The sequence below is a fragment of the Xenopus laevis genome, chromosome 1S, assembly GCF_017654675.1.
Source record: "Xenopus laevis strain J_2021 chromosome 1S, Xenopus_laevis_v10.1, whole genome shotgun sequence".
NCBI classification, from domain to species: Eukaryota; Metazoa; Chordata; class Amphibia; order Anura; family Pipidae; genus Xenopus; species Xenopus laevis.
The window spans coordinates 65,628,961-65,655,751 of record NC_054372.1 but is presented as its reverse complement, the minus strand read 5'-3'; the positions used below and the strand labels follow the sequence as shown (position 1 = coordinate 65,655,751).

Here is a 26,791-nt window from a genome sequence, read left to right as displayed (position 1 = left end):
CCTGACTGTGAAGAACCCCCAACGTTGCTTCAAATGAAAGTTCTTTTCTTCTAGTCTAAAGGGGTGGCCTCTGGTACGGTGATCCACTTTATGGGTAAAAAGGTCCCCTGCCATTTGTCTATAATGTCCTCTAATGTACTTGTAAAGTGTAATCATGTCCCCTCGCAAGTACCTTTTTTCCAGAGAAAACAACCCCAACCTTGACAGTCTACCCTCATAATTTAAGTCTTCCGTCCCTCTAACCAGTTTAGTTGCACATCTCTGCACTCTCTCCAGCTCATTTATATCCCTCTTAAGGACTGGAGTCCAAAACTGAACTGCATACTCCAGATGAGGCCTTAACAGGGACCTATAAAGAGGCATAATTATGTTTTCATCCCTTGAGTTAATGCCCTTTTTTATGCAAGACAGAACTTCTGTTCTCTTATGTTACACATCCAGTCACTCCAGCTGTTATACATTACATTTTTGGCTAACTATATCAGAAACATTTTATTCTGCACAGCCTATTTACCCAGTTTTTATTTTTATACTGAACTGTTCCTTTAAGAGCTGCTACCTCTGCCAATGAAGACAGTATGTTCATGTACCACAACCTTTAGTCATGGTGGGTTTTACTTTGTAATCTGTAGAAGTTAATGGTGTTAAAGGAGACCTGTCATCCAGACATAAAAACCTGTATAATTAAAGTCCTTTTCAAATTAAACATGAAATCCAATATATATTTTTTTTTTTAAATTCTAGTTGTTGTAAGCTCATTTAAAAATCTCATCTGTCAATCAAATATTGACTGCCCCTCCTCTATATGCCTTATGTATAGAGGCAGGGCAGGAAATGACTTTCCTTTTCCATTCAGCACTTCCTAGATGTCACTACTCTCCCCACATTCCCCCTCCTTAGCATCCGATTATGTAGCCTGAGCATGGGAATTGCCATCAGGTCCCCCATTCTGGCATTGAAAGATTGAGACGATACAAGGCTCGCATTAATAACAGTGTTCACAAAATGGCCGTTGCCTGCTATAATTATTATTTCCCAGGATGAAGAAAACAAGATTTAAATTAATTATATAGTATAAATAATTATTTTGCTTGACAGACATGATACAATAGGATTTGGAATTATTTCTTAAGGTGACAGGTCCCCTTTAACTTATATTTGACCAAATGTTTGCACAGAATGGAGCCTTTGGAGAGACAGCAGATCATTTAGTGAGCAGTATTCTGATGTAATTTCAAACGTGTCCTTCTACTGTGCCTCAAGAATTCATAGAAAAGAATGTTAGTGAAAGCCTCCATTCCAGGTTGGGGAGGGAGGTGTCAATATACAGCACTGAGACACTGCCCCCTCCTTCCAAACCTCAGTAATGGAATAGTGGGAGGTTCTTATGCAGGAGACTTATAGCTGCCTTTACATTACCTTTAACTGTTATTTGCTACAGTGAACTCAGATTGAATCAATAGACAGGGTTTTCCTGAAGAAAGTCTTTATTGAGGAGAGATTTGCAGTAGAAGCATTGCTCTTGATCAGCTAGTAAACTATGGCTTGCACAGACTACATTGTTATTCCTACGTGCGAAAAGGAAAGAAATGCTTTACTGTGATTTGTCATTCAATGTTTTACTGGGATTTTTTGGGTCTCTTCTTAATCCATGCAGCAATGGTGGGAATGGCTTTAACTCTTTCCTTCAGAGCCAGCAGCTTTGGATAGTCTTTGGCAAAGCCGGGTACATAGCTTTCAAAACTATCAGCACAGGTGTCCCAGAAAAAGTCAGCCCAGGTTGCCTGCAGGAGAGAAAGAAGCACTTCACTTTCACTATTCAGCTTATGTCACACACATACGGAGGAGAACGTTGATGATAAATTGAAGCAATACATTTGGTGACAGACTGGATTTTACCACACAGATTTCCTCATGAAATCCAAACTACCGATCATGATATTTAAAGCAGTTCATAACACTACCCCCTACCTCTCTTACAGTTGTGTTAAGAATAGTGTTTAAGCTTTATTATTTTATATTTTAATTTTTTAATCCATAACTGGTATGGGATCTGTTATCCAGAAACCTCTGAATTACAGAAAAGCAGTCTCCCATGGGCTTCCTTTTATCCAAATAATCCAAGTTTTAAAAAAAAAAAAAAAAAAAATTCCTTTTTCTCTAATAATAAAACAGTAACTTGTACTTGATCCCAATTAAGATATAATTAATCCTTATTGGAAGCAAAACCAGCCTATTGGGTTTAATGTTTACATGATTTTCTAGAAGACAAAGGAGAAACAAACCCTTAATAAAAAAAACCCTACCCTACATAGATCCCCCCCCCCCGGGGCCCTAACTATTTACCCCTCCGTGCAGATTCTGTCCAGCGGAGTTCACAGGCACCATCTTTGGCCTCTTCGGTAATCTTTGGAATGAGACCAGCGCTTTGGCAATTTTCGGCACATGCGCAGTTGTCTCGAAACAGAAAATTGCTCCAACTGTGCATGCGCCGCTTTGCTGGTCTCATACCAAAAAGAAGATGGCTGCCGTGAACTCCGCTATACAGAATCTGTACAGAAAGGTAAGTTAAGAGTTAGGGGCATTTGCCCGGGGGGGGGGGGGGTCTATGTAGGGTAGGGTTTTTTTTTTTTTTTAAAAGTGTTTGCCCTTTAAAGGTAGGAACATCTCAATTATGGAAAGATCTTTTATCCAGGAATACTTGGGACCCGTGGTTTACTGGATAACAGTTCCCATACCTGCAATAGCTTTTATTTTCATACACGCAAATGTATTGGGAACACTGCACATTCTATTCCAAATCAAAACATGAAGAAAAATGTATCAAATTTGTGTTATTCCTTTACAGAAAGTGAAGAAAAGGGAATATTAGGCGGTTCCAAAAAAGAAATAGTGTCTGCATTCTTCTTTACAAACATTCACTGTATTAACTGAAAAATGTTTCAAGATTTTGCTTTCCTTTGAATCACTGAACTAATAGTTGTATAAGCAGTGTTTCCGAGATCTGCTGCACATCTGTGTTGCATTGAGTCGACCAACTTCTGGCTCCTGTTACATTCCACAATTCTTCTGCATTTCTTGGTTTTGCCTCAGAAACAGCTTTTTTTTTTTAATGTAACCTCACAAGTTTTCAGTTTATACAGTGAATATTTGAGTTTGTAAAGAAGAATGCAGAAACTGCTAGTTTTTGGAACAGCCCAATATTCCCTTTTCTTCGTTTTCTGTAAAAGTAACATTTTTCTTCATGTTTAGATTTGGAATAGAATGTGCAGTGTTCCCAATGCATTCATGTGTATGGAAATAAAAGCTATAAGGATTTTGAGCTTTATTCACTAATAAACACACTGCTATCATTCTGAACACAACTGTATATGCAGAGCGGGAGTGTCACAGTTTTTAGTTATAGAATAATGATGTTGACGTTTTACTTTAACGATTAAAGATAATTCAGTGAATTCCCTATGTCTGGAGCATCACTGATGGTGAAGGATATTCCTTTGCTATGACAGTCTAATACTTGGCATCACATGTCATTGTTAAAGGAGAAGTTAAACACTTACAGAGTCACCAACAAACCAAGGGTTATTGCCTAGAGTTTTTTCCAAGTAAGCCAGCAACTGTGGACTAGACTTCTCCATGAATTCCTGAAAAGCAAAAAGAGCATTGATTTTTAAACTTTCTAAAGAAACCGCGCAAATTATGTGCCTCCCGTATTCAGCCTTCTGCATAATGGCTGTGACTATATTCCTCCATGTTTTATTACTTTAACTTCAAAAGCTGCATCTTGTATCTCAATATTGATCTTTTTTATACTGGACCTGGCAACCTTTGTGCATAAAGAAACATTGCCAGAGTGAGGATGTGTTGTGGTACAGAAATAGTCAAGCCAGCACACAATTCTAGCAATATAACTGACGTTTGTTTTGAGTGATTGCCATGTTGATAAGGGCTTTGCTCAGCAGAATATAAAATTGAGCAGCCTCGTTGCACATACATGTCTATGGCAGGTTCCCTTGTAAGTATATGAACACGACCTGAATGCTGTTCTTACTCCGTGCAGGAGAGGAAAGCAAAGAGAAGAGGAAAGGGAATATTGCAGTGGTAGGAGGTGGTGTGGATCAGGGAGTGCCTGCGTGTACGTGGCTGTAGTGGAGGTAGATTGGGTTACTAAATGCAATAGGAAGCATCATGTAGCCTATGCACATTTAAAATTTTTTTTTATATATATATATATATATATATATATATATATATTTTTTTATTATTAAGGGCCAGCTCACAGTCCTTCTCAATAGTCATCGGACAGATTCCTGCCATAATCTTTATGAAAGTTAATATGTACGTGAACCAGATTTTCTATTTACAGGATTTCTAACCATTTATACAGAAGTTTGAGGTTGGAAATTTGATTAATAAAGATTTGGCATGCCACTGGTCTCAGATTTCTTTTAGCACTTGCTTAGAATGTTTTGGACAACTGAGCGGTTTGTTGTATGCATTAACGCACCAGGGAGTTTCATTACAAATTTAAAGGGACAGGTAATATTGGGTGCAGCAGAGATTTCCTGCCAGACAATCAAGTCCTTAGGGTCCGGGCCCTTAAGAATGCAGCAAATATCACATTTTGCATCTACACAATACTAATCCTTTTATACAGAAACGCCCCAAAGCTTTCAACACTTTTGGCACACTCCCCCCTTTCATTAACATTACTATGAAGCTGTCATAAGAGTAGTCATGTAGAAGTAAAATCAGAAATATGATATTCTCTGCGAATGCTTCTTCACCGATAGTTTGACATCTTTGTTTAAAAGAAAAAAAAAAAAAAAAAGTTTTTAAGTGATCAAATATGATGTAGTTGCCCTGCACTGGTAAAACTGCTGTGTTTGCTTCAGAAACACACTACTATAGTTCATATAAACAAGCTGCTGTGTAGCAATGGTGGAAATTGAGAAAAGGCTATATGGCACAGGATAAATAATGGATAACAAATTACATTATGTTCTACAGAGCTTATCTGCCGTGTAACTTGAGCCTTTTATCCTTTCCCCATTGATACACAGCAGCTTGTTTATATAAACAATTGTAGTGTTTCTGAAGCAAACAGCAGTTTTATCAGTGCAGGGCAACACTGCCTCATGTTTTTATTACTTTAAAACTATTTCTTTTTTTGATGTTACTGTTCCTTTAAGGAGCACAGTAGCAACAATGATAAGATTTGCAGTGAAGATTTGAGCAGCCATGGAATTCTTTATCAGGGTAAAGGCTGTATGTAATGAAAGCAGTCTAGTTACACAAGTGGGGGGGGGGTGAACCCTTGACCGAGCAGGATTGCTATATAAACCTAAGGTGACATTTTCTGCTTATAACCCAATCAAGTTTTACATGTAAGTATAATGCAATACCTTTTTGGCTTTTTCAGTGTCCATCCAAGGGAACTTTGAGAAGAAGTCATCAATGGTATCTATTAAGGCATCAACACGGATTTCATCCAAGTCACTTTTTCCAGTCAGTCCTAAACGAGAGAAGGATTAATGGATGTGAAAGGAATTGTTATTCTGCTTATATGCGAGTTGTAATAAACACGAAAGTTCACTTGTTAAAAGGAAGCAATCTATAGAAATCCATCCGATTATTAACCCTTTAATGGACTTAAGTGCCACAGATCGTAAATTCTACGCTCAGCACTTTAGCATTGAGGAGCGACTTTTAAAGGCACTCACTCCATTCCAGCTTGTTCCACAATCCCTAGGCAATAAGCAGAAGCAAAGAGTGGCCCCTTGGGCACGATCACCCAGGGGCCCAAAGGCAGCAGAATCATGGAATCGGTGTGTCCTACTGCTGCACACTTCCTGGAACCCTCCCAGTGCTGTCCCTCAGACCAGATGGAAAAAGATGTCGGGCTTCCTCACAGGACCCCTCCAGATGGTTTTGCAGCCTCTTCCCCAGGTTAGTGTTGCACTCACACAGACACTCTTACACATTTTTGTGGGATCAGGGAGGGTTCACATATACTTGCACACAGCACATAAAACACACATGCATGTTTTGTGGTTTTTCTCCATCATGTGCTGCAATTTTAGTGCATCTTTAGCCATTTTTTTCATATTCAGCTCTGTGTAGGTGTTTGCTTGTTTGTCCCTAAAACATTTAGCCAACCTCAAATATTTAAATTGTTATTCTGACAGCTGATTACACTAGGCAAAAAAAAAAAAAAAAAAGCTCTGGTTTTTAGTGGTTTTATTGTCATTTTATGCGTAATAGATCTTGCCAGACTAACTTCATTTCTTTTTATGAGATGGTAAGCAGGGACCTTGATTCTAGGATAGCACTACTAGGTCCCTTGCTTTTCAATTTGTTTATTAATGACCTGGAGATGGGCATTGAAAGTACTGTTTCTATTTTTGCAGATGATACTAAATTGTGCAGAACTATAGGTTCCATGCAGGATGCTGCCACTTTTGCAGAGTGATTTGTCTAAACTGGAAAATGAGGTTCAATGATGATAAATGCAAGGTTATGCAAAAATATAAATGCAAGTTATACACCAAATGGCAGTGTGTCTGAAGTTTCTTTAAATGAGAAGGATCTAGGGATTTTGTAGATAACACATTGTCTAATTCTGGGCAGTGTCATTCTGTGGCTACTAAAGCAAATAAAGTTCTGTCTAGCGGGGATCAGGAATCGGACTATTAAAGGAGAATTTCCACTAAAATCCATCCCCACCCGGGCAAATGCCCCTTACTTGTTACTGACCCCTCCGTGCAGTTCCTCTCCTGTTGAGTTCACGGCAGCCATGTTCACGCATGCGCCAGAAAGTCACGAAGTTTCCGATTTCTTTTTTTTGGGGGGATTTTAGCGCTGAAGGGGTTGAATTCTCTTTAAGTAGACCCCTGGTGTTCATATTTAGGATGTTTTTATTTGTACGTTACAAAATGTGGGGGTATATAATTGGGTGGAATGCTTTGACAAAAAACTTTTTTGGGGGGGGGGGTCAATGTATTTGTGTACTTTGGTGCTCCTACACACAATGGGCATAAAACTGTTCAGTGACCCCCTAGTATTCATATTTAGGATGTTTTTCTTGGTACCTAATACTATGAGACAGTGAGATACAAACTTGCAAAATGAAAGTTTTGGTGATTTTTCAAGAATTGTTATAGAAACCACCAAGTCCAGGAAAGCTTTGATGTTCGGTACGTCACCATAAAACTATACACATCTGGTATTGGCACATTCAAGACACTGAGGCTTTCCAAATCAGTTTTTGTGCATAAAATAAAATATATTTCTGGTAGAAATAGCTTATATTATGAAAAAACAGAAGTGGAAATACAGAAAAAGTTTAAATTCTCCCGACAAAAAAAAAAAAAAAAGAAAGAAATCACAATGTATAATTTTACTAGGTAAAGCTAAAAATCCCCACAGGAAATGTCCCTAAAGGGAGAGCACAAAATGTTAAAAAAAAAAAAAAAAAAAAAAAAAAAAAGTGTAAGCAAAATTCTATTGGCATTTGCTTAAAATGCTTTTACCCAGACTGAAAGGGAGGTTTATATTTAAAGAAATTAAAAAGCAAGTTCAACCTTAAGCTTTATCTTGTTGTAATATTCTGAGAATTTCATTTTTTTAGTTTATCATTTATGATACTTAATTTTAGCCATCTTATCCAGCAATGTTCGTTATAGCTAGTGCAAAGCATGTCAATATATATACATATTTATCTTACCTGCTTTTTTAGCCAAGTAGCGTCCAATAGCAAGGCTCTGGTTATAGATGACCCCATCAATTTCTACAACTGGAAGCTGGCCGTAAGGAATTGCTGCAAGATGAAAAAAAATTATATACAGCATTCTCATACAGGCGTTATTGGTCACCTCTTTTGCATTACAGTTTTACCAGTAGCTCAACAGTACAAGACTGTATAGATCTCTATTAAAGGAAAACTATACCCCCAAAATGAACACTTAAGCAACAGATAGTTCATATCATATTAAGTGACATATTAAAGAATTTTACCAAACTGGAATATATATATGCCCTTTTACATCTCTTCCCTTGAGCCACCATTTCGTGATGGTCTGTGTGCTGCCTCAGAGATCACCTGACCAGAAATACTACAACTCTAACTGTAACAGGAAGAAGTGTGGAATCAAAAGACACAACTCTGTCAATTGGCTCATGTGACCTAACATGTATGGTTTGTTGGTATGTTTGTGAGCACAGTGAATCCTACGATCCCAGGGGGTGGCCCTTATTTTTTAAAATGGCAATTTTCTATTTGATTACGCAATGGCACATACTACTAGAAAAGTATATTATGAAAATGGTTTATTTACATGAAGCTGGGTTTTACATATGAGCTGTTTTATGCAATATCTTTTTATAGAGACCTACATTGTTTGGGGGGGTATAGTTTTCCTTTAAACAAAAAAACCCACATACTTAAATCATATTGACGGATACAGCTACTAAACTCTGAATAGTACATACACTTTATCTGATGTGTTTGGTATAGCATTGGCTTTAGACCTTTACAGAAACCACAATGCAGCATCTGTAAGACAGCAAAATCCCTTAGAATATTTATCAACCGCTAGTCAGATTCTCTAGATCAGGAGCTAAAATAGATTCCTAGGGGTATATTACTGTGTAAAATGAAATTTGCTGGTGGAAGTCACTAAGAAAAAAAAAAAAACCAAGTAAACATTTTACGCCATTTACATGGCGAAGCCTGGTCGATGTGTGATGTATTATCCTGCCATTTTTCACAGCATAATAAATGCCCCTTCGTGTTAGACAAGGCTTTCTCTAGGAACTCGTGTGACACAGGGACAGGTTATCTTGCTGAAAAGAATGGGCTGCAGAAGCACTTCTGAATGGAAAACAGGTGAAAAAAGTCCCTCAATAGATCGGTCTCTCCATTTTTTTTTTTTCTTATGCAAACCAGTAGCATTATAGCTGGCCGTTAGGAATGACTGAATCCCTCACACAGAGGAAGTGGGTTAAGCTTCCCACAACTCACCACTTTAGGTCAACCACCAAAAGGTCTCCAAACTCCTGCTTCTTCCTCCTTAGAGAGTAAATAACTCCAGAATATAGATGTTTTTATTCATTTAAAATATGTCCACACACTCCACTAGCCTCCTGAATTTAAATGTGTGAAATGCTCAAGTGAGTGGGGTCCACACATGGGGAGGCACATCTATCTAAAACTATCATAAACTCCAATGAACTCAAAATGCGACCATTTATGAATAACAAAAATATAAAAAAAAAAGGTTTGTTTTTTTTTTTTAACTCAGGTAAATTAAATCTACCTGAAAACTTGAATCAAATACGAAGTTTTAAAAGCTTGATTTGAGTTTTTTCTCCAAAAATAAAAAAATCGAAAATTAGGATTTTCAATTCTACCCTTGATAAATCTGCCCCTGCTTTTGTCTTGTGAAACACTGTTTTGTATCATTAGCAGTGGAGTTAGGTGGACAGGAGCACAATGAGCATCAGTCAAACTTTGGTTTCTTTTTCTGTACAGTTCATTTACCAACAGTGGATATTATTTTACTAACACAGTAACCCATGGCATGGAATGGTGTTTTTCCTTTCATGAATGAATAAGCAATTAAAGATTGTACCAACTGGCATGCAACAGGCCCATTTTGAGTATATTAGGACGTGGCCATAAAATAAATCTTTCCCTAGGATTTCAGTTCTGCTTAGCCATTTTGTAAATATCTGAAATCAGAAACATTATGGTAAATTCCTGTTGAGCTGAACAATAGCATTTCTATTAATTCAGCGTATGAATGTGGCACTGGCAGCTCCTGCATGAAAACATTACAAAGTAATATTGTGTACGGTATTTAGTTTTGTGGATGAACCCAGAAGAACCAGCCAGGGCAACCCTACACATTCCACTCCCAAGAGGCACATGCAGATTTCTGCTTCTCTAGTTTTAACCTTGATACAATACATAGTTACAAATAATGCTGAATATTCTGTAATGCGTGATATACATCTGCACATTTGCTGAGAAAATTAAGCTGTGCTGATGGTATAAACGTTCTGACAGGGAAGGATATAGCAAGGATGGGGCAAAGTCACTTTTTTTTTTTTTTTTTTTACAGTCTCTTTCCCAAATAAGTCAAAAAGTTCTACAAACTGCTAGCCATCATTGGCTGCTGAAAAATTCCCCATAAGATAACATACTAGGAGTCTGGTTGCGTGGCATTGCCCCAGCAGTAGCTCTCCAGTTTGGGATTTTTAGCGGCTGGTTGGTAGGGTCCAGATTACCATAGCAACCAGGCAGTGCTGTAAATAAAAGACTTAAAGATGAATAGGAAACGCCTGAACAGAAAGGCACGTAATAAACAATACCACTTACAACAAAATGGTCTCCTCTAAAAGCAATCTTTTTTTTGGTTGCTGGGGTCAGCTGCCCCCCCCCCTTGAAAACTGGAAAAAGGCAAATTAAACTATAAAAATAAAAAATAAAGACAGATTGAAATGTTGCAACTTAAAGGGGTTGTTCACCTTTAAATAAACTTCTAGTAAGATGTAGAGTGATATTCTGAGACAAGTAATACAAAATAGCAATAACAATAAATGTGGGGTCAGTGACCCCCCCCCCCCCATTTGAAAGCTGGAAAGAGTCAGAAGAAAAAATAAAAAGCATAAAAAATGAAGAGCAATTGGAAAGTTGCTTTGAGTGGATCATTCCACAACATACTGAAAGTTAACTTATAGGTGAACCACCCCTTTAAAGGAGGTTATTCACCTTTAAATTAACTTTAATATGTTGTAGAATGCTATTCAAAGAAAATTTACAATTTGTTTTTTTTGTTTTTTTATTAGTCACAGTTTTTATTATTTAGCTTTTTGTTCAGCAGGCTGGGAGAAGCAGATCCACTCCATTGATTTGCACTGAAAAGTGCAGTTACTGCTTATGTGCGTTCTAGAACATACTAAAATTTAACATGAAGGCGAACCACCCCTTTATAGGTAAACAACCCCTTCCAGACTAAGTCAGTAGCTTATTGGCCTCAGTACAGGGCCTTCCTGCCCAACTCATATCTGGACAAAAATTGGGACACATTGGAAAATGTCATCAGAAATGCCCAAACTTGCCTCGTGTACCATAACCCTGAAGTATACAAAATATCAAATATTGGTTCACCTTTAGACTTAGGTTTTCCAACTCATTAATAATTAAATCAAGGTCAAGACTTAAAACAATACAGAGACGTATGTGATATTTCACAATATTAGAGTGTGCCTGTCTAGGTTGAGGTTTATGCATGTTTCAATCTATTAATTATTTACTATTGTCAAAATCTGACTGATTTGAAGGTGTCCAGTGTCCTCAACTTGATTATATTCAACAGGATACAACAATAGAAAATAAATGGGATTGGTACAGATATTCACTCCTACACTAATAACATAATATATTAGTTACACACTGCCAGACCATGAGAGTCTTAAAGATACTTAACATTATAGGGCAAGTAAAGCCCCAAAGTTATTCCAGCCTTAAAAGAACAGTAAGTGTCAATCCACGCGAGCAGATTTCGGGGAGATTAGTCGCCCCAACGACAAATAGTCTTCTTCAGTGCGACAATCTCCCCGAAGTGCCTTCCCCCTGCTGGCTAAAATGAAAATCCCCTGCGGCAATTCACACGTGGTGCTTCGTATTCCAAAGTCCCCCAAAGTTTCCTCGTGGCGACTTCGGAAAACGAAGCGCTTCTGTGCCTTGCTGCTGGCGATTTCCATTTTAGCTGGCGGAGGGCAAAGGGAAGGCAGTTCAGGGAGATTGTCGCCCCAAAGAAGAGGTGTTTTGTTGCTGAGGCGACTAATCTCCCCCCAAATCTGCTCGTGTGGCCTGACCCTAACACCATTCAAAGCTGAAAGGAGAAAAGGCACAGGGCACACATCAGATAACAGTCTCTTTAGTACACATTGGGATTGTTCAGAACGCATCTGTTATCTACTGTGTATCCTGTGCTTGAATGGCTGCCCCATGGCTACACAGCAGCTTGTTTATATAAACTATAGTTGTGTTTCTGAAGCAAACACACCAGTTGTACCAGAGGGGCACAACACAAAGTTATGTCATTCTTTTAAAAACATTCCTTTTTTGGTGTTATGGTTCCTTTAAAAAAAAAAAAAAAAAAAAAATTTATATCTCTCTCTATCTATATCTATATCTATATCTCTATCTATCTATCGGGATGGAGTGCACGACCAAAAGTTGATCCATAGCCTGGGTGCTAGCCCGGAAGATATGTAGAAAAGCTGCAGGGATTGACAGCACTCCTAGGCAAAAATTCACAGCAAGTCAACGTAGTAAATAAAGGAGAATTTATTTGTGGTCCGAAATAAATAAATTCTCCACTTTATTTACTACGTTGACTTGCTGTGAATTTTTGCCTAGGAGTGCTGTCAATCCCTGCAGCGCGTGTATATATATATATATATATATATATATATATATATATACATATACATATACATATACATATACATATACATATACATATACATATACATATACATATACATATACATATACATATACATATACATATACATATACATATACATATACATATACATATACATATACATATACATATATATTTTCTCGAGTATAAGCCGATCCGAGTATAAGCCGAGGTACCTAATTTTACCTACGAAAACTGGGAAAACTTATTGACTCTAGTATAAGCTTAGACACAACTACAGCCCTGTCTCCCAGCAGCGCACCTTCCGCCAAAGAGACTCCCCCAGCGATCGACCGGACTTCTTTGCAAAGTTGATGGTGACAGAGAATTGTGCAGAGAGTGCTGTGTGTCATAAAACCATCACTGATCTTTCGTATAACCAACAGATGGCGCTGTGTGATATTGCCATCACTGTTAATCCTTTATTCAACCAACAGATGGCGCTGTGTGATATTGCAGTTACTGTTATTCTTTGATATAACCAACAGATGGCGCTGTGTGATATTGCAGTCACTGTTATTCTTTGATACAACCAACAGATGGCGCTGTGTGATATTGCAGTTACTGTTATTCTTTGATATAACCAACAGATGGCGCTGTGTGATATTGCAGTCACTGTTATTCTTTGATACAACCAACAGATGGCGCTGTGTGATATTGCAGTCTCTGTTATTCTTTGATATAACCAACAGAGGGCGCACTGTTATTCTTTCATAAAACCAACAGAGGGCATTGTGGGATATTGCAGTCTCTCCCCAAGTGAACTGTTGGTATAGGAATGATTCGGCTTATACGGTGTATAATACACAAAAGCCATGAATATCTTATAAATGGTGAGTTCTGATGTCATCAGTTATAAACAGTGAGCCTTCGGCCTCGTGTTTTTATATGGTCATGAAACTCCTCGGTAACTTATAATATCCTTATATTTTACAAGAGGGTCTCTCTCTCTCTCTCTCTCTCTCTCTAAATATACTGCACACATGAGTCTAATTCTGCACCAGTAACACCCAGGAAAAAGAAAGATACAATTCTAGATAATAAAAACCCATATCTGGATGGGTTTTATCTGTATGAGGCAGTTGGTTCCCTGAGCACGCATCTGTCAAATCTGGCATGCATATTAACATCACCAAGAATGAGATCAACGGCTGAGCACTTTTAGGGTGGTGGCGGGCAGGGAGATTAGTCACCCAGCGACAAATCTTTTCTATTGCCGGCATTGGGAGAGATGAGACGCCCACCGTAATCTCCCTGTCTGCCACCACCCTTAGAATCGAAGACGGTAGCCTGCTCTACACATGGGCAACATGGTTTGGGGATTTAAATGCCCTTAACATATGCAAATATTATTGCTTGTGGCTATAAAGTGGTAGATTGTTTACAATAAATTTAAACATTTTAGATAAAAAAAAAAAAAAATCATGTTATATTCATGCAGGTCTATTTGCAATACCAAATTCAGAATAGTATCTCAAATAGTAAGCATTAGTGAGACAAAGGTCAGCCAGAAAACCCACATAACCAGTAAGCCATCAACAAAAGTAGATCATGGGTAGACTTCCTATGGGGACCTCCGTTATACTATTCTTCACCCCTTCAGGTGATATACCTACAGTTGCCCCACTTGTTTCTAACAACACCAAGGGGTTATTTATTAACATCCGAACACCAAAACTGAGTTTTTGACTATAAAATCCGAAATTTTCATGGGGAAAAAAAAAAAAATGGATTATACCAAGAGGATGGAAAAAGGCAGAATCCCAAAATCCGGCATCTCAGGCCTGCCGAGTTTGTATATAAGCGAATGGGAGAAGTACTGAAGATATCCTGATCTGCGCTTGGGTTTCGTGCAAAAATCTAAAAAAATTGTACGTTTTGAATTTTCATACAATTTTCTTGAGATTATTTCCAAACCGTAATTTTGAGAAAAATGTATTGATAAAGAAGGGGAAAAAAAACATGCAGATTTGATCACGGTATGTTTCAGAAAATTAGAAATGGTAATTTTTGATCTGGTCTGACTAATTCAGGTAAGGTTGGGCACAGATCATGAAATTTGACCTAAATATTGATTGAGCATGTTACAGCAAGATACAAATAAGAGACCTGAGAAGGGTAGTCAGTGTTCTATAGTCAATGATTGTTTAAAATTGTCACTTACTAGGTTTAAGTGCAGGCCAGTCAGCAAATTCAACTCTGCGGTCTTCAAAGTCAATGTTTGAATAAGAAAATAAGTAGCGAAGGATCTCTCCTCTTCCTTCAAGATTAAAATAGATAAGCTTGTAGCTGGGCATGATTACTCACTGAAATCAGAAGAAAAAGCTGCATCAGATGTAGTGTCATCTACACATGTGTGACATACACATACAACAGACCAGTTACAGTGCCTTGACAAATCATACACAAACAGTATTGCTTTGTTTTCTATTTCAGTACTGAAACAAAAGGTAATTTATTAATGGTTACTTTGGCATCATTCTCCTGTTGGCAGATTAACTTTCGCCTCAAGTTTCATTAGACTGCAACAGGTTCTCTTGTAATATTTTCCCAATTTTGCACATGCATTCTTCCAGATTGTCTAACAAAATTCCCAGTTCCTGCTGATAAAAAGCAGCTCCATAGCACGATGCACTTGTGCTTCTCTGCAGGTTATTTACGGAGCTGGTCAGTGTAAGGTTTGCAGTACAATTATTGCTAGGAATGTCACGCAGTACAACCTAGTGAAGTCACAGGCCGATGTGCAAGTAACACCAATAACTGTAGTGTGCCAGCTGATTTTTTTTTTTTTTTTTTTTATAAATTACACACCGAACGCAAATGTAAGATCACACTCATGCAAAATAATTCTATAAAGAGCATAAGGGAGATTTTGGAAGTGCTGCATGTTTGCAAGGAGGAGTCTGACCAGAAAAGTCTTCTTCATAGGGAATAGCCTTGTATCATAGGCAGGGACAGGCTGCAGGTTTAGGAAACTACTAGAAAGTACACATTGGCTAGTTGCTTTCTTGGTATTCTCCAATACTGTTTTGATATATTAAAAGCTTTAAATGTTACTGATTAACATTTTAGATGTTATAATGATAAGAAAACAGGCATATTCACGGTTTTCAAAGGAGGCAATATAATGCTGTGCAATAATACATGGTCATGTAAAGAAGAGGTGTAACTTAATACAGATCCATCTGCAGGTGGCTCAGAGTCTGAAAGGGAACAGTTCAGCAAATGGACACAGACAACAACAAAAACCCCACCACAAGAAACTTACCTGTAATACATTATGATGAAAATAGATTATAGATATAAATATAATAAATGAAATTATGTATTTATAAATCTCCTTTGTGGTGAAACATGCAGTGGAATTATGGATATACTCCAGGAAAATAAAGGGGAGCTGGATCATTTAGAAAGTCAGAGATTCAAAAAAAGTTAATTTATTACTTTTACATGAATTGTAAATTATGCAGAACATTTAATTTACTAGAAATAATGTTTCATTTATTTAGAGGTTGGTGAAGGGTGTGTTTAGTGCCCCCACAGCAGATCCCATGAACAATTAATAAGAGACAGGTTAAACTGCACATTTCACTAGAAGATTCAGTTAGTTGTTGTTGCCAAGCTAATGTTTACAGCAGGTTTTCATGTTCAGAGATGTAACTTGGCAACAAACAGCATAAGGCTCGTTGAGTAACTGGTGTGGAAAACACACATGCCCATAGCTCTTCATCAGAACAGACTGCTGCACACTTGCCACGATTTCCAATAACACTGAGGGGGGACCTTTGTCCCGTGCAAGCATTGCGCTAAAAGTGCCCAGTTTACAACATACGGCACGTTAACATGACAGATAGATTGAGCTGGGACGCACAGATTTCTTTCACATGGCGCTAAATCATACGCCAATTATATTTTATACAATACAACTCGCTATTCTTCAGTGCAGCTGCTCATTTCCAGCCTCCAGAAAACCCAACTACAGTTACTGTACGAAGAACAATTAGGAGTTGTATTCCCCACGGACTGGCAGTCATGCAACGATAGACAACAAATGCGGAACACTTGCCCATTATCTACTCACAAAAAGCTCGCAATTCCCCGCAGCTCAGCAATCCCAGAATGCACCTCTCACGTTCAAGTTCACTAAGCGCAACAGTCCTCAGTGCAGCTCCTACGCTACAGCTCGGCCACAGGCACTTTTTATGGCAACTTCCGCCCCATCTACTTGATTGCCAAACCTGTTCTCCCGCGGTTTCCGCCTTAAAGGGCCCGCTATTATTTCAGAACGAATCAGTGATTTCTCTTTTTTTCCGAGTGTTTATAGGGCACAGGGATTACTGAGAGTCGTAGCTCGTTCTCATGCAGTAGGTACGTAACTAGATCAGAAGTAAAGTCGTGCAGGGGGCCCAGGAGGTATTGGGACCCCATGAGGCCCTAATTCATAAACAATTTCAATAAATATCGGTGAAACAGGTCAACCTATAGACATTTTGGCGGCCAGCAGGTTTTGTCTGAAATTGAGAAAAGTCACCAGAAACCGCTCAAGAGGGAAGGGAGACTGGGGTACAGAGCCCAAAATCTGGTAACTCCCGACTTCTACACAAGTCAGTCCCATTGCATGCTGGGTATTGTAGTCTTACATTAAACTTGGCGGTCGGCAAATTGTTAAACAAAAACTAAATTACCCAGCATGCATTGGGAGACACAGGCTTGGCACATTAGGGCAACAAAAAACTTCGGCTGGTTTCCGAAGTACAAACTAGCCAAAGGCCCAAGAAGTAGCCAAAATGTACTTTCAAAACCCGCCTGGGCTTTAGATTTAGTAGCACAATTTGGCTGGAAACCTGGCAATAGGGTCGCCACCTGGCCGGTAAAAATGATGGTTGATCCGAATGTTATTAATAGGGAAAAGGGATAAACATATAGGACAGCCGGTATTTTTTTTTCAGGAAAAGGTGGTAACCCTGACCAAGAACAGTGCCGCCCCCCCTCACAGAACAATAGCAATGCCCACCTCTAGAAAACACCCGAGCAATCTTTTCACCTTTACAATACAATAGCCAGCTCTTACAGCTTCCAAGACTAGGCTTCTCCAAACTCCAGAATTAATAACTGCTCTTGCTCACAAAATGGTAAATATATTGGTGCAGGAATTGTGGATAACTTTACACAGCATAATATAGGAACTACACATGCAACGGTGATAATACACAGGGGCTGTGTAATATGACAAAACGTTTGACCCAGTCTAGTAACCCATAGCAACCAATCATGTTTGTGTTCAAATAGCTTGCAAAAACCATACTTCTTCCTTTACATTAATTCACTGCTGCAAACCCCTAGGGATTAAGGCTTTGACAAATGCAAATGCTCTCAGGTGAAGTCTAGAAAATGCAGCATTGAAATTAGACTTCAAAATATATCTCCTATAGTTCCATGTCTATTGTTTTTTCTACTGAGGCACAACACACAGTCAGTTTGCTCTGGGAAGCCGACTTAGTTGACTAGAAAGGTACAATACAACGGTCAATAAGATGATGCAAGCTGCTATGGCAGCTGCTATCCTACACAAACAGAGAGAGCTTCCAGAGCTGTTTTCTCAAGTATGGTAAAGCATTCTGCAGAATAAATAGTGTTATAGCTTGCACTATTGTGGCTAATCTATTGGCAATAAACTGTTTCGGTAGCTTTCCTTCTCCTTTAATATATTTCTTTGATTACAGCCGTGCGTCTCCACAAGATACAAGTTAATTGCTTCAGTAATGCTTCAATAGTCATAAACTAAAATGCTAGATTTTCAGAGGCCACCTGCCAATGAACCTGTGGGATGTGCTCCAGACGACATGCAAAACTATTTTAAAGGAGTTGTTCACCTTTAAATTAACTTTTTGTGCTATTCTGAGACAGTTTGCAACTGGTCTTCTTTTTTTATTATCCACAATGTTTAATTATTTGGATTTTTGTTTCAGCAGCTATCTGGTTGTTAGGGCCTCACACAGCAATAGATTTTGGCTGCTGTGCTCAGTGTCCCCCATTTGAAAGCTGAAAAGAGTCAGAAGAGAAAGACAAACAATCCAAAAAACTATAAAGAAAAATTAAGGCCAACTGAAAAGTTGACAGGAACAGGCCATTCAATAACATACTAAAAGTGAACCTGATGGTAAACCACCCCTTTAAAACACTTTTTTTTATCTCCTACATGAATGACAGTCTTTACTATCATCTTGGCTGACTGATGAGCTCTCTATCTATAGTAACATCCTTTGCTTTACAAGTATAAAATACCAACCTATTACATTTCTTTGCCTCTAAAAGAGCCTATATAAGAGTTTGTTCATATCCTTATTTCCATTTACTGGGGGTGGGTAAAAATGTCATAGACACCCCCCTCCAATAAATACTGAATACATACTTTGCAAAATTTAGTTATAGTGCCACACAACCCACAAGGCTCATAACCTGTGGCTAAATTGCACCAGTGCTATTTCTCATAGTAACATATTAAATGGTTTCCAATTATTAGTAGACTGCACAGAATTTCTGATAGGATGCTACCATATTATATTATCAGTACATGTATGGCCATCTTAAATCTGCACAATTTGAGCACAATTAGATAATCCCCATGCAAAATTCAATCGCAATACCCTAGGCTATGGGCTATTAAGATTACAGTAATTGCCAGCATTTCCTAGTCACTATTAGCAACGCAACATCTGTGGCCACTGGGATATAAACAGTCAGAAGGGATTTCCATTTCCCTCATGGATTGCTATTCCCTGTTGTACTGCGGAGTCAAACTGCAGCCTGTTGTATGGTAAGGGATGAGGGATTGGTTACAGGTAGGGATAAAACAAATACATCAATTTTGGTATTAGCCTGAAATGCAGAAATTACAGAATTTAGGACTCCATCCCTTGCTCCTTACCATAGAAAGACTTCAGCTTCACACAATGTGATTGACTTTGGTTTTTTTTCAACCCAACTTAACTGTTACTAATTATATAACTGTGTAAACTAGGCACAACATAGCAACAGTTTAGCAATCCGTGAAGAATGGGAAATGGATAAACCTTCAGCTGCTTCTATGACTGTGGCCACAGATGTTTCTGTTGCTCATGGGACTAGCAAACACAGGTAATTACTGTTAGGCTCCAGCTTGACTTACTGTAAATATTACATCAGTGTTATTTTGTGCCATTTAGTAAGCAGTAGGACTGCATGCAACTGCACCCATGACAAAAGGAATGTATAGGGTACAAACAAAATAATACATCTGCCCTGGCATAAAGCACAGTGCACTTAAGTACTGAGCTCCCTTGAACACAACATTGACATCAACACATACAGTACAACAGATGTCTAACACTTGTAGTTACTGTATATGAGAAAAAATGAAGACCTAGGTAAACCAGGGAAGATTACGAAAAGAAAAAAGTAAAAAGAGGTCACCGAGTGGAATATTTAATTTTCTGTTGCACAATTTAGGGGAGGTGAATAAAGTGATATTGGCATGTTTCAGGTTTTAAGAGTAGCATGTACCCACTGCCAATTTCACATTCTCAAACAGGGGAGCAGTGTAAAGACCCAACAGGCAGGGGGAGGCCGGATCTTTGATAAATTCCATAAAAGCATCTTTTAAGCAAAGATGCTTGCAAGAATTATTATAAAGAGGGCATTGAAACTGTCTACAGCATAAAGAGAATATTGAACCTATATCTACAAAATCACTATAAAAACGCAGAATTACAAATAGACTATTAACACTAAGGAAAGTATAAGTATAACCAGTTTAGAGCTAACTCAATACACAGGTACAGGCATTGGACCGATTATCCAGAATGTTTGGGACCTGGAATTTCCAGATTAGGGATCTTTCCATATTTGGATCCCCATAAATTAAATCTGATAAAAATAATTTAAACATAAATAAAACTTAATATGATTGTTTTGCCTACAATAAGGATTCATTAAATCTTTGTTAGGATGAAGTACAAGGTAGAGTTTTATTATTACAGAGAAAAAATTAATTGTTTAACATCTGTAATTATTTGGTTAAAATGGAGTCTAAGGGGGATAGGTATCCTATTATTTAGAGCTTTTTGGATAACGGATCCCATACCTGTATATGATCTCTTATCTGGAAATCCAATATTCAGAAAGATTCAAATTATGTTAAGGCCATCTACCATTGAGTACATTTTAAGCAAATCATTCTATTTTTTTTTTAAATTGTATCCTTTGAAAAACCAAGTGGCTTTATGAAGTTTGTATGAGAATAGGTCTATGGTATATGTATGTATGTATGTATGTATGTATGTATGTATGTATGTATATAGTATATGTATTTAGTATATGCATAAGAGATAAGAGGAGGTAGTGGTGAAGCGTAGGGTGGATTAGTTATCTGAGGCTGAGCTTTTGTTGGCTGATTAGTAAAAATTTACCCAATTAAAGGGGACCTGTCACCCTAAATTCCAAATTTGTATCTATTGTGTTCGTTAAGCAAAATAAACTTAACTTACACTATATAAATTATTTAAATATTTGTTGCCTTCAGTCTTGGAATGCACAATCACAGCAAGCAGCCAGCAGGCATTTTGTGGACACTGTTAAGACAAGAAGTGTATCCAAAATCTTGTTTATGTTCCACAATGGGCATCTGACGCCCCTGCCTTCACATTGGCTACACAATTATAGACTGTGAGGAGGGAGGGGGAATGTAGGGAGAGCAGAGACATAGGAAATGCAGAATGGAATGTGAAAGTAATTGCCTGCCCCGCCTCTATGCCTAAGGCATAGAAGAGGAGCAGGCAATAAATGACAGCTGAAATCTTTAAATACATTTATAACAGGTATAGATCTTTTAATGAAAAAAAGAATTTGGATTTCATGTTTAACTTGAAAAGGACTTCTATTATACAGGTTTACATTTCTGGGTCCAGTTTAAGTGACAACCTCAGAAGGAATTAGAGCCATTATATTAAGTATTTTAGGAACAGGGAAGGCTAGCTTAGAATCCCATGACTTGAAGGTGATTCTGATTTTGGAGTATTATTCCTGTTGACTGTTTCAAATATTTAAGATCTTTATCCTTGAAGATGTGAGAATTTTTTTTCAAATATGTAAGACTTCCACTTGCTGTGATAATTGCATTTGTAAATCTCACAAAAGAATTCCATTAGTTCCCTAAATCCACTCTTCACTGCAATTTCTGCAGTACTGAACTAGAAGTGTAAATACCACTTTAACTTTCATCATAGTATGATGTCGCTGGTCATATATCTAGACAATTTGCAATGTCTATATTTTGAATTTTTGTGGATTTCAAATTATTTAACTTTTCGTTCAGAAGCTCTCCAGCTTGTAATTTCAGCAGCTACCTGGTTGTTAGGGTACAATTTACCCTACCAACCAGCCTGTGGTGTCAATGACTGACATGGAAATAAACAGTAGAGAGCCTGAATTAAAAAACAAATAGTAACAATTGTAATTTCACAAAACCAGAGCTTTTTGGCTGCCGGGTCAGTGACATGATTCCAAAACATGTTTCTAAGACTGTGACATTCTATCACATGTAAAGGTAAACTCCTCCAAATGTTGCGTGTTGATGTTTCTGTAAATGTTCAGTAAAATACAGGTATAGGATCTTTCATACAGAAAGTCACTTGCATCTAATATCTTTAGCCATTTAAGATAGGAAAGATAATCATCAATGAATCCTAACCCACCAGTGACCAGGTATTAATGAACAATTAAATCCTTGCCTAACTTTTGAGCAAAGCATTTCTGATAACACAAATGCATTTTGATTGGCTTGTAAAACTGCTTGTAAAATGAAAATGCTTATCAAAATCTGCACTTGTCCTACATACATTACATAACTTAGAGACATACAAACTTGTCTTCTGGAAATTTTCACTTTTTTTCAAGGAAACTTACTTCAGATCTTCATATGACTGATATGGCATTGTTCAAAACTGCTGAGTCATTTCCTTGTGATTTTTTTTGGCAAATACTTTCCCCAGTCTAAAAATGATAGTAAGGGCCTCAGGGAAAGAGATCAACAGTACTTAATTTCATATCAGAGTTTGTTCTATGAGAAGATTTCTTTTGAGAACTACCTCCCATTGCCCCCCCCCCACCTCCTCGCATTGTGCATTAGTCAAAAAACAACCCCTTAAAAAAATCTGACCCTAAAATGCAAAGCAGCGAAGTGCTGGAAGATGGTACCCAGGGAGCTTCACTGCGCTGCTCTGCATTTTATGGTCAGATTTTTTTTAATGGGGTTGTTTTTTGTCTAATATAATTTACAGTAGAACCCCCATTATTATTTTTTCAGGGGACCATATAAAAATGATGAATTTGGGAAAATGTAAAGTAAGGGAATGTGGTAAGGACACTTAAGTGTCAAGTATTCAAAGGAAGCAATATGGTACCTCCTCAAAAAAGTGTCTCTCTTAATAATGTACCTCCTTTATCTTTGGGTGCTCTGTGTCACCAATCAAACAGAAGAGGACCTCAAGCAGCACACAATTGCAACTGCCGAACCTGCTGTTTATTGAAAGGTACTCAAGGGTACTCACTTTGGAGAAATGTATTCTTATTTAAGGGAGCAATAAACCCTAAAAGTGAATTTGGCTAAAAATGCCAAATTATATATACTGAACTTATTGCATCAGCCTAAACTTTCAGCTTCTCAATAACAACAATGATCCAGGACTTCAAACATGTTACAGGGGGTCACCATCTTGGAAAGTGTCTGCGACACTCACATGCTCAGTGGGCTCTGAGCAGCTGTTGAGAAGCTAAGCTTATGGGTCGTATTAAAATTATCAAGCAGAAAACGAGTTTGGCTTGTAATATAAGATGATGCAACAGGGCTGATTATTAAATTCGGTTGCTAGTTGCACTGGTTTCTGTGCTGCCATACTAAACAGCATTATATTGTGACATATATATATTCTATGCATACTGTATATTTTGAGTCGGTCTCTAAGCTCAGTAACTGACAGCAGCACAGAGCATGTGCAGTGAATCAGCAAAAAAGAAGTTGGGGAGCTAATGGGGCATCTTCAGGAGCACAGATCTTTACTGCTAAAGGGCTTTGGTTGCCTTGGGCTTGTACAGAAGCCCAAAACATAATGTACATTATTTCTAACCTACTTCTTTAGTTAGGCTTTAGTTGTCCTTTAATACCCTACAGTGCTGCTAGATGCACAAAATCACACCCTTTGTGCTCACTGAGAAAGCACTGCAGAACATACCTGTACTGTGCACAGAGTTTTAATCCAGTCCAGAGTGCAGTGCTGGGTGAACACAAAGCAACCCTGTCCTTGGTCCGGAACGTAATTACACCTTGTACAACAAGGGGAAAACTTAAAATCAGGGGATGTAAAATTGAGGTTCCACTGTAGATCTAAATAAGAGTGAGATTTGGGAATACGCACATGTGAACATAATGAGGGTATATACTGTATAATCAATATTTAAACCGGTTACAAAAAATAGCAAAAACATACTCTATGCTTTACTGATGCATCTGGCACACACAGCAACACTTATTTCCCTTACCAAAACAAATGTTATACAGATGCATAAATAAAATCTGCACCATCTTTATGAGAGACAAAGTGTAAAAGGAAAAGAGGTATATGGCACAACAGACAACCTGAAGAACAGAAAAATGATAGACCATAAATACTTTTCTGAATATCTAAAGAATTTTATTAATATCTATATAAAGAATTCCTCTCTGTTTTTAAAAATATATGGTCCACAGCTTGCCCTAAGTATGTCTTTAGGTGACCTGACCTATGTGTGTGTGAATTATACCTATTTACATTTCAAACTAGAAAAAGATCAGAGGGCTTTGGAAAATTATATATGCATTTCAGCTCCAAGAGGTAAAACAAGTGCAAGTAAATGCTTAACTACTGTAGGTAATACCACATAACCAATTGCTAGGGGTCAAAGAGTAACGTTAATGCGTCGCCTTTGAGATTAAATACATTAAGAGTGATATAAAGACAATTGAGACAAAAGATCAAGTTTATTAACTTCCTTACATTACGATTTTAGCTTACCCATTGGAATCTAGTGAAACTTACAGCTGCTGGCTCTGCTATAAAGTTAGGAAAGCAAGTACAGTTAAGTAAAACATCAACTAGGTGTTTCTTAATAAACAGTAAAGTGTAGTAATACACTACTGTACATTACATGTGTCTAACTGTATGGAACTGAAAGCAAAGGGGAAATTAAACAGTCTGCATTATACAAAGTATACTAGCTGCTGCCGACGGAGTTAAAATTACTTGTTTTTTTTTTTGTTTTTTTAAAACAACACCTCTTTTAAAGCAAATTGCTGTTTGCTACGTGGCTATAGAAAGCTGTCACTTTTACTTTTGTAATGTTATAATGGATGGAGCTTTTTCCACTTCCAGTTTCATTAAAACCAGAGACCGTGTAAGTGACACATGGGGTGATTTCCGCCAATTTGCTGCCAGACTGATTTACAGTTTGGAGAGTGGGTGCCAAAACAGTTGGATTCTCCCCAAGTGCAATTGCCCTAAAGCTGTATAGTTCTGTTTGAAGGTGGGGGCTATACATATAAAGTTTATGAATAAATTAAAACTATGAAGTAAACAGTACCCTTAGAGAAACTCTTAATAGCACAGATTACAGAACTGTACCCATGCTTGGCTTTACCTAGCTATACTGTATGACACGTACAATAATCCAAGTATTTATAATTTACATTAAGGCGAGTAGGGCCTTTTGCTGGGCTGCAACTGCATGAAATCAGAGCAGCCCCTCTGGCTGGATTTCCCCCTATGACCTAAAGGTGGCCATAGATGAAAAGATCCGCTCGTTTGGCGACATTGCCAAAACGAGCCGATCTTTCCCCGATATGCCACTAACAGGCATGGCTATATCGGGGGTAATCTAAATTTTCGGCATTAATGCCGAACAATCAGATTACGATGAGAGCGCAATGCGCTCCGTGGGATCGGTCGGGGCAAAATCAAACCTGTCCGACCGACCAAACGACCGATCTCCGCCGGACGAAAAATGTTGGGACTCTCCACACACGGTCCGAAAATCGTACGAATCCTCGATTCAGACGATAGGATCTTTGCGTCTATGGCCACCTTTAATGTACATGTGAGGACACAGCAGCCTATTTCTTATACATTGGATACACGATAATATAATTATAATATATGATATTAAATGGTGTTTTGTTAAAAGCATGTTAATGGCTTCCTAAATACTTATTAACATAAAGATATTGTGTGCACCATAATGTTCAATTCATAAAGCATAAAGCAAACGTGCAAAACTTCATTACTAGTAAATATGACACAGTGTGCACCCTCTTTCTGCAGTTCCCTCCCTGCAAACAACATGCTGTTTCTAACCTTCTAGGATTGCGGGCTAAAGTGACTATAACAAATGTTTTTTCTATAAAGGCAAACAAGCAAACCTGTCCTACAACTTTACCTCAGGAACAGAATCTGACCACGAATTTCCTCTGCAAGCACTCAGGCGCAATGTGAACCCAAGCTGCTGGATAGGGTTCTTTTATGCCCGCAGATTAGGAAGTGCGCATGCGCGTCCTCTCCCTGATTTTAGCAACTAGACACTGTACAGACTGCCCTCTAGTGGGAAATGAAACACATTCCATTCATTCTGGAGCTTCTCACAGAACGTTTTTTAGGCAGTCTTAAAATACTTGCTGTATATGTATACAATTTAGAAAGTTTTTAAGGTATAGCTATTCTGGAGAATAGGTACAAACTAGTAATAATATGTAGGAAAAAAACTTTTGTAATACTCTCTCTCTCTCTCTCTTTCTCAAAGGACATGAAACTTGTCAAATCGTTTGTTAAATCTAAGGGGCAGATTTATCAAGGGTCGAATTTCGAGGGTTAAAAAACCCTCAAATTCGACCCTTAAAGTAAAATTCTTCGAATTCGAAAAAAAATCGTTCGATCGAACGATGAAATTGTTCAAATCGAACGATTGGAATGATTTTAAGCAATCGATCGAAGGATTTTTATTCAACCAAAAAAAACTTAGAAAAGTGCTGGGGAAGGTCCCCATAGACTAATATTGGACTTCGGTAGCTTTAATTTGACGAAGTATTGAAGGCAAATTTTTTTTTAAAGAGACAGTGCTTAGATTATCGAATGGTCGAACGATTTTTACTTCGAATCGTTCGAATCATTTGATTCGATCGAATTTGACCAATTCGATGGTCGAAGTAAGCAAAAAATTACTTCGAAATT

At 37.9% G+C, this 26,791-nt stretch overlaps 1 protein-coding gene across 3 annotated transcripts; it reads right to left on the bottom strand.

Moving 5' to 3' along the window:
* Positions 1-1,469: 1,469 nt before the first annotated feature.
* On the bottom strand, positions 1,470-26,110 carry hpgds.S (hematopoietic prostaglandin D synthase S homeolog). Of its 3 annotated transcripts, NM_001086261.1 has the most exon segments (7): positions 1,470-1,628; positions 1,631-1,784; positions 3,561-3,644; positions 5,406-5,515; positions 7,727-7,819; positions 14,665-14,806; positions 16,582-16,621. In NM_001086261.1, coding segments are annotated over 6 exon segments (591 nt in total). In that variant the 5' UTR covers positions 14,798-14,806; positions 16,582-16,621; the 3' UTR covers positions 1,470-1,611.
* Between the last annotated feature and the right edge of the window lie 681 nt (positions 26,111-26,791).